The following is an 8,714-nucleotide window of genomic DNA, read 5'->3' on the forward strand; positions in this document are numbered from 1 at the left end:
ATTTCGAGTCTTTTTTGGTCCGTAAATCAAATTTGTTAAGTTTCTTAAATTGAACAACAAATATTAATTTTTTAAGAAAGAGTATTTTCTTCTTGTCATAAAAATGACTTTTAATACAAATAATTATCATTATTATGTCCATTTTTGAACAAAGCCACAAAATCCAGACAATCTCAAAATAGACCCACAAATTATGGTAAATTACGTAATGGTGCACTCTTTCCCCTAAATGCAGCAAATCACACTCCCTTTTTAACTAAGCCAACACAAAAAAAAAAGGTATTCCGCAGCAGCATCCAGGTTGTAGCTTTAGGGTTATATATTGTTTTGTACAGATATATACGTTGGAGATTAGCGCAATTTTTTTTGGGGTGTAAACTTCGATCGAGTGTTTGTATTTAGGGCTTTGTGATGAATTCGAGAGCGAGATATCCGCCGCCAGGGATGGGTGGTGGCCGAGGTGGCGGAATGCATTCAAATGCGGGGCTGCACCCTGGTTTTCAGCCGAGAAACCCAGCTCAGCAGTACGTACAGTGTGGTCCAGCTCCGAATAATAATCAGTTGTTTCAAAACCCTCAGCCACAACAATGGCTACCAAGAACTCAGCTAACGCCAGCTGATGGAACTATCAACGAGGTTGAGAAAACTGTGCAATCTGAAGCCGTAGATTCGAGGTTAATATCGTCGTAGTCACTTGTTCTTTTTTTTTTTTAACTTCAAACTATATTAATTTCTTTTCTCACGATGTGATTAGTTGATAAATTGGTTGTTGGTCTTAATTCCTCTTAAAGGGCTTCGACACGTCCGTTTTTTGTCTTTATGACGAATAATTAGTGTGAATTGGATCTTAAAGTTAAAGATCTTTGTATTTCTCCGGGTGATAATTGAATTGACTACGCTGTCTACGAGCTGGAGTTTAGGCATTTGATTTTACGAGAAACAAATAAACCAATCTAATCTTCAGGTATAGTGTTACTTTAAAACAATGTGCTGGGACCAAGTACTCAAATCTTTCCAACTGTGGCTGGCTGAATTAGTGTTTCTTACTGAAAGTGTTGATCTTTAGAACCGTAATACCGGTAAATGTTGTTCTAGTGTGTCAGAAGGTCTAATGAGATCAGATTGCGGTTATGAATTGATTGCTGCATGTGAAACTGCATTGAAGTTTTTGTCTTTTTTCCGTTTTTGTCGGTCTCGTTGAGGTACAAGTCTCGTGGTTTGTCTCGGATCTGTTTTTCTTTGTTCCTGCATGGTGCCAACATGTTTTTGGGAAGACCTTTTCCTGAATAACTCCTAGCTCACCAAATGCTGTACAAGAAATTTTATTTTAACACACACACACACAAACACAAACACGCACGCACGCACGCATTTCTTGCATTGGCATGTATCATTCACTTATCTATAATCCTAATAGTCTATGATTTATCATAATTAACACAAATATCTACTTTCTATTGCTTTTCTTCTTGACTAGTGCTCAAGATTGGAAAGCAAGCTTAAAGTTACCGCCTCAGGACACCCGTTTCAGAACTGAGGTAATATTTTCTGACGATGCTTGTTACTGTAGAGTGTCCATTCAAAGTCGATTTCATTGTTTTATCTACAAAGCCAATTTTATCGTTTTATCTTGTATGCTTTGTTGAGGAAATACTTTGAAAATTTTCCATTATCACGGTCTTAAGTTGATCACTATGTTATTTTATGCTAGGAAAATTTGACTCATCACTGCTGAATAAAATCAGTCAACAAGCACTTGAAACATTGTCTAATAATTATGTTAGTGGATATTCATGTAGGCTTCTGCTCAATCACTAACTTTTTAAACCAGCCTTATTGTGAGGTTAAGCTAGCGTAGGGAAATACTTTTGTTATGTGTTTTGGCTGAGTTGATTGTTAATCTGCTCCGTGAAACCCTAAGACCCTTGTTTGTCATCTAGAGCTACTATATTACTGAAAATAACTGAAGCCGATCTCTTTCTTAACCAAAATATGTACTTGAGTAACTTTAATCTGCAGTTTGATAGCCCTGGACTTTTGGACGAGTAGTCTCTGAAGTTGATTATAGAGTACATTTTTTTTTTGTGGACAACCTTCTAGGTTGATTTTTTGGTATTTTTTGTTTGGGACTGTTGTACTTGTGTTGTTAGACAGGAAGTTTATTGTTCTTCAGCATTCATTGGCATTTTGTCTGGTTTTTTTGTATGTATGCATATTGGTAGGTACAAAGTCCTGATTGCTATTTGTTTGTCTTTTAGGATGTTACAGCTACAAAAGGAAATGAATTTGAAGATTACTTTTTGAAGCGTGAACTTCTTATGGGTATATATGAGAAGGGTTTTGAGAGGCCATCCCCAATCCAAGAGGAGAGCATACCGATTGCTCTAACTGGAAGTGATATCTTAGCTAGGGCAAAAAATGGAACTGGAAAAACTGCTGCCTTTTGCATTCCTGCCTTGGAAAAAATTGATCAAGATAAAAATGCTATTCAAGGTCCAGTATATCTATTTGGTTGTCCTCACCTTTTATCATCTGGGTCTCTTTGGATGTACCTTTTAAGGGAACTAGGACCTGGTATTAGGCTTATGGTAGCTGGACCTTTGGATTGTGAGAGCTGAAACTGAGGTTAAGTCAAATATGCTGTTGTACATTTTAAATTTCCTTTTGAGAAAGTCACCTGATTTTTTCCGTTACACGATATATGGAAAGACTTTCTAAGATTGTAGGTAGTATGATACGTGATCATTCTAGTTTTAATCCGTGATACTTTTAGATCAATCATAGGGGTTATTTGTCTTGCAAACTATTTTATTTTTGATATATATGCACTTATGTTGTTTCTTCTTTTATATCCATTTTGAATGGTCCATATCAGTCTGTCGGCATTGTCTCTGTGGACGTACATTTGGGTGTCAGTCACGGAGATATTTGCAATGTCCAGTTATTTTTTGTGGTGTTTCACATATGAGCATCTTTGCAGTTGTTATTCTAGTACCGACCAGAGAATTGGCTCTTCAAACATCCCAAGTTTGCAAAGAACTTGGGAAGCATTTAAAAATTCAAGTCATGGTTACTACTGGTGGAACAAGCTTAAAAGATGACATAATGCGGCTTTATCAACGGGTTCATCTACTTGTTGGGACTCCTGGAAGAATCCTTGATCTTGCAAGAAAGGGTATTTGCATTTTGAAAGATTGTTCTATGCTAGCAATGGATGAGGTACGGACTGCCAGTGCCAACATGTTTTGGTTGCAGTTGATTAGCAATTGAAACCATTTTATGCATAGTGTGTGATATGTATACATTACAGTTGATTAACAATTGAAACCATTTTGATGCATAGTGTGTGATATGTATACATTATACTTGTATCCAACTTTGTTTTCATTCCTTTTTCTTAGCTTCACGTGGTCTATTCTCTTTTTCACATCTTATGGGCCTGGGAATTCGAGGTTGGCATGTACATTATACTTGTATCCAACTTTGTTAAATTGCGTATATATATTGAGCGTGGGGAAATTGAAATGGCAGTGATGCTACCCACATTAGATTGATGTTCCTTTTGAGAACTTCTCCCATTCCTGGTGGTGGGAAGTTAATTGATGATGTTGGTTCCTGTTTTTGGCTTTCTATGAGATCGTGCAATTCTTTTTATAAAAAATAAATAAATTTCTGTGTTTCCTATTCCTCCTTTTTTTTCAATTTTGGAAGTAATGCAGCTATGATGTTCCAGATGTGTTAGAAAGTGGGTTGGTAACGGTTAGATCTTATCCTCTTTTTTCTGATATATTTCAGGCTGATAAGCTTTTGTCACCTGAGTTTCAACCTTCTATTGAGCAGTTGATTGGCTTTTTGCCTTCAAATCGTCAAATTCTCATGTTTTCTGCTACATTTCCTGTTACGGTGAAAGATTTTAAGGACAGGTACCTGAAAAGGCCTTACATTATCAACCTTATGGACGAGCTTACTCTCAAGGGTATAACTCAGTATTATGCTTTTGTGGAAGAAAGACAGAAAGTTCACTGCCTCAATACTCTATTTTCGAAGGTTTACAAGATTAAGCATATATTTACTACAGTGCATTTTCTTTGCCTTTTCTGGTCATTTAGTTTTTTTACCAAGGAAAAGTTTGGGTCAGGAGCACTTAATTTAAAAATAAGAACTTTATTAATAATGATTTTTAAATCTTTCTTTATAGTACAAGAATTTTTATTTTAAGATATGATAATTATAATTAAGTTTTTTGAATGATTAAGTTCAAGCAGAAGTCTTGAGACCGCAATTTCTGGATTTTAGGTTTTGGCATTTTTAAGTGCTTTTATATATAATGTCCACAAATATGATTTTTAGGTTTTCCCTTCAGCTTCTTTTTCAATTAGGGAAAAAATATTTTTTCACTAATCTATCCAAGGAAAAATTAATATCTGATTTTTTTTGAAAAAAAAATATACCCTAGTGCTTTTGTATCCAAACTAGCAGACTTCTCCATCCAGACGCTCTTTAACAGATTTGTTGTCTTTCTGTTGCAGCTTCAAATAAACCAATCTATTATTTTTTGCAATTCTGTGAATCGTGTAGAACTTCTTGCTAAGAAAATTACAGAGCTTGGCTATTCTTGCTTCTATATTCATGCTAAGATGCTTCAAGATCATCGGAACAGAGTATTTCACGACTTCCGCAATGGTGCCTGTAGGAATCTTGTTTGCACTGGTATGCTCTTTAGTATTACCATGACCATGTTTCAGTTTTTTGTTTTTTGTTGTTTTTGTCTTGGGGTAGATAAACCATATGCGTAGCTAAAGCATTATGGTGGTGGTTTATTGAGTGGTCATTTTTATACCAATTTGCTGTAAACAGTACACTTTTATACTTATCAGAACTTTGTGTTAATTGTTGGTTTTTAATTTTTGATATGATGCATTAGATCTTTTGATCTTCTCATTTGGGAAAAGGTGATACAATTGGATTGGGGTGAGGAAGTGAAATCTATTTCACAGGGTGGTACAGTTTGTGAATTAATTATTTTCATATTGTTTAATTTGAACTTTGTTTTTTTAATTGGTAGTAAACCTATCATGCCTTACACCACCCTTTGACCATTGATTCTTTTCTTCCAACTATCCTTCCTCTGGACTGCAATATAGCTTTTCTAGAAATTTCTTGTTTCTATTGTTTAATTGTGTGGACCGCTATATCAAATTTGTTCATAGTTCTAATTTCATTCCAATGCTTTTTTGTCTCCCATCCATGATTACATTGTTTTTTCATTCTTGTGATCAAATTGCAGACTTATTTACGAGAGGGATAGACATTCAAGCCGTCAACGTAGTAATTAATTTTGATTTTCCCAAGAACTCAGAAACATATTTACACAGGGTACACGCTTGAGTTTTTTGGCCGATGTTTTTTTTCATGCTCAAGGCACCATTTCCTCATAAACATTCATGTTACATGTAGGTTGGTCGATCAGGACGGTTTGGACACCTTGGGTTAGCCGTGAATCTGATCACCTATGAGGATCGCTTCAATTTGTAAGATTTTATTCCTGCATATGGATAGAGTTTCCATTTTAGATATCTTTCTGACCTAGACATGTCTCGATCTATCAGGTATAGGATTGAACAAGAACTAGGAACCGAGATTAAGCAGATCCCTCCACATATAGATCAAGCTATCTACTGCCAATGATCTGTGGTATGGGCTAGTAGTTTCATGGTCGGGAGTTGCTACACTGGTGAGTTGTGCTACCTACACGTATTGATTCACATAAATGTTTGGTTCACCGAAAGAGCTGTGTATATGTTTCTGTTCAACTATTTGTTCCCTTCTTTGTTTTGAAATCTTCGTTCTTTAGATACCTCGGCATTGGAAAAGTAATTTGGCAACAATTGTTTCCTCCCTATTTTAACCGTAGTCTTCTCTGTTACAGAATTATGATCGCGGTACAAATCTTACCCTTGTCTATGGTCAAGGGTTGTATGAAATCATGCTCTTGGTCATGAAAGACTTTGTATTGGACTCGCAAGGCAGATGATGCCATAATTTCGAATATGTTGTGCATCTCATTACCCTTTCATAGTAAAAGATGCCCGAGTTGTGGACATTTCATGGCATCCACTTATTGTGAAAGAACCGACGCTTTTTCTTTGTTTATGTTGGATTGAGCTAAATCAATCTGCATGATTTAAATAATGGAGAGTTATGAAAATTGATTTATTTTTAATTTTCTAATTTGACGGTATTTTTTACACTCCTTGGTAACATTCGCAAAAGGTCATATATCAAACTTTTTAACGATTTTTATTTGAATCCACCTGCGATAAGCATGTAGTTTGGCTAATTTTTTTAAATAAATTAGAGTTATAAACTATCATATTATATGTATATGATATATAATTCATTATCTTATGTCCGAGAAGCTGAAATTTTGCATTTGATCTAGGCGATCAGACAGATACAGTCCATAAAACTTCAGACACCGAAGTTGTTTCTTCACAAGCCATAAGTACAAGTACAACTATAAGACATCAACATCCCTCGAGAATCCAAACAAGGCCACTTTCCCAAATCTCTTAATAAATGTAGGATCATATTTTTCTCTTTTTCGAAAAAAGAAACCAAACAAATTTCTGTATCCATGAGTGTGTCTGGCAATATTTAAGCTTAGAAGCATCCAAAAGCTTTCCTAGGAGTGTGCCCGGTCACGCGATATTTAGCTGCCATTTCCTCGGCTTTGAGTATTTCTTCTCCGCGCTTTGCTTCAACCACGGCTCTCTTTTCCTCTGCCTGCTTGTGAAGTAACGCTACCTTGTTTTTCACTCTTTCTGCGCACTCAGCTTTCTTCTTCTCCAACTTTTCCTGCCAACTTTCGAGTTCTAATTAACACTTTGAAAATCCGATGCCCATTTCACTGTACTTTTACCAGATGAGCACATTACTGCAAACTAGTACGGTATCAAATTAGGAAATATCAAAAATCTATACTGGCTGTTCACATATAAATTAATACTGTCCACTCATTTCGTTACCCGAGTTTCTGGGCTCGTGTTATGCTTTAACTTGATATAAACCAATTTTCAAGTAAACCATATGCAAGAAACTTCAAAAGATACACGAGAGGCATCCCTTATTATCTAGTACTATGCCAATGCAATGGATCAGAATTTCAAAGATACCCACCTCGAGTTTTCTCAATTGGGCATCAAGAGATGCCTTCTTCGTGTTTTCCCACGAAGCTACCTCAGACATTTTCTTCTGAGCGCTGTAAAAGATTAATCGTTTATTTATTTATCATATGATAGCAAATCTTCAGGAAATAAGGAGAGATTTTGTGGATCTGAGCGCGTAGACGACTTTTTCTCAGAGTCTTACTTGTTGTCTACTTTGGCTTTTTCGTTTTCCTCCCATGCTTTGATATTAGAAAGTCTCTTTTCGTCTTCAAGCTTTGCTAGCGCTATATCTGTCAAAAATTTTGTCCTTCATCCGTGGAATTTCTCATAAAAATCATAATTATATCACAACTTAAATATATATTTTGATAGAAAAAATTACAAAGTAAAAATTTGAATCTTTCTGAACTTTCGTAATGTCAAAAGATCTTTTTCGATCGTCAAACTTCAGATGTAATGCGTTTGAATGCCTACCTCTGTCGAGCGAACCATTCGAAACTTGCTTAGCAACAGGTCCTTGAACAACCTCTGCACAAATTTAAAGTATGGAGACAGACGTTAATGCCTCAGATCCCCGAAAAGTTATCAAATAAATTTCATACAGCTACTGGTGGAGCCGTCGTCATGCGGTGGCGTACGCAAAGACAGCCGGCTTACCTTCAACAACGGGATGGTTCGGCTTCTCAATCGCTGCCGCTTCAGGATTCCCAGAAATACCTCCCTCAGCCACTCCGCTTGCCATCTATATATCTATACACACACAGATTTGTATGATCTGTTATATCTATATCTATGAACCGAGATTTGTTTTATGAAATGGAGGATAAAGCAAAAGCAGCGTATCTAACGTGTATATGCAGTAGATTGCGAGACTCTCAAAGGGGAATGATTCTCTACTTCGAGGGTGCATGGAGAGTATCATGGTTTAATCGTTTATTGAAATTTTAGTATATACGTATCATAAATATCAATTATTTATACAGTTTTAAATTTTCTCGAATTGGGCTCAAGAGCTGCGGTGTAGGGAAGATGTGCTGGTACGAATGTAGAATATAATTGCCTTCATGCCGACAGGTTTACTATGTTGTTTGATCAACGTAAATTTTTGAAAGGTATTATAAATAAAAATAACAATGGTATATAATAACTCCATGTCTTTAATATTGAATATTTTTAATTTTAACAAAATATATAGATTTCAGATTTAAAAAAAAAGTAATTATTGTAAACGCATGTCAAGGATCACTAGTATTGCAATTGAAATTTTTTAGTTTTGCTTCCTACAAATTAAAAATGATGATCTTGCAAGTTAGTCCAGACAACCTGGCAATTTATGTCGGCCAAAAAATTGCAACAATAAGTGGATTTCAGAAGATAATTAGAAAAATATGTTTAAAAGATAGTGTTTATCACGAAATTTGCGGGCGTGCCAGGCACGTGTTCGTGCCGAATTTGTGAAATAATCTGACTTCTAATCAGGCGTTGCGAATCTCGATTCGATCGTTTGTTCTAATTCCCTCGAAATAGCTCCAAAAATAAGAACGT

The 8,714-nt window shown here is 35.7% G+C and overlaps 2 protein-coding genes across 3 annotated transcripts; one reads left to right on the forward strand and one right to left on the reverse strand.

The window, feature by feature from the left end:
• Positions 1-216: 216 nt before the first annotated feature.
• On the forward strand, positions 217-6,340 carry LOC142552853 (DEAD-box ATP-dependent RNA helicase 8-like). The gene is made up of 10 exons (XM_075662725.1): positions 217-674; positions 1,478-1,538; positions 2,259-2,493; positions 2,981-3,219; positions 3,796-4,047; positions 4,530-4,710; positions 5,288-5,376; positions 5,458-5,531; positions 5,610-5,734; positions 5,930-6,340. The coding sequence occupies exons 1-9, from the start codon at positions 412-414 to the stop codon at positions 5,686-5,688; spliced, it is 1,473 nt and encodes a 490-aa protein (XP_075518840.1). The 5' UTR covers positions 217-411; the 3' UTR covers positions 5,689-5,734; positions 5,930-6,340.
• A 260-nt stretch (positions 6,341-6,600) lies between these two features.
• LOC142552860 (remorin-like) lies at positions 6,601-7,986 on the reverse strand. Of its 2 annotated transcripts, none has more exons than XM_075662738.1 (5): positions 7,827-7,986; positions 7,644-7,697; positions 7,372-7,459; positions 7,180-7,261; positions 6,601-6,858 (listed from the first exon to the last, which is right to left on the reverse strand). In XM_075662738.1, the coding sequence occupies exons 1-5, from the start codon at positions 7,909-7,911 to the stop codon at positions 6,664-6,666; spliced, it is 504 nt and encodes a 167-aa protein (XP_075518853.1). In that variant the 5' UTR covers positions 7,912-7,986; the 3' UTR covers positions 6,601-6,663. The 2 variants fall into 2 exon arrangements, with proteins under 2 accessions (XP_075518853.1, XP_075518862.1); XM_075662747.1 differs by having other exon boundaries at positions 6,601-6,937.
• Positions 7,987-8,714: the final 728 nt, after the last annotated feature.

Source organism: Primulina tabacum, chromosome 1 (assembly GCF_025594145.1).
Source record: "Primulina tabacum isolate GXHZ01 chromosome 1, ASM2559414v2, whole genome shotgun sequence".
Lineage (NCBI taxonomy): Eukaryota > Viridiplantae > Streptophyta > Magnoliopsida > Lamiales > Gesneriaceae > Primulina > Primulina tabacum.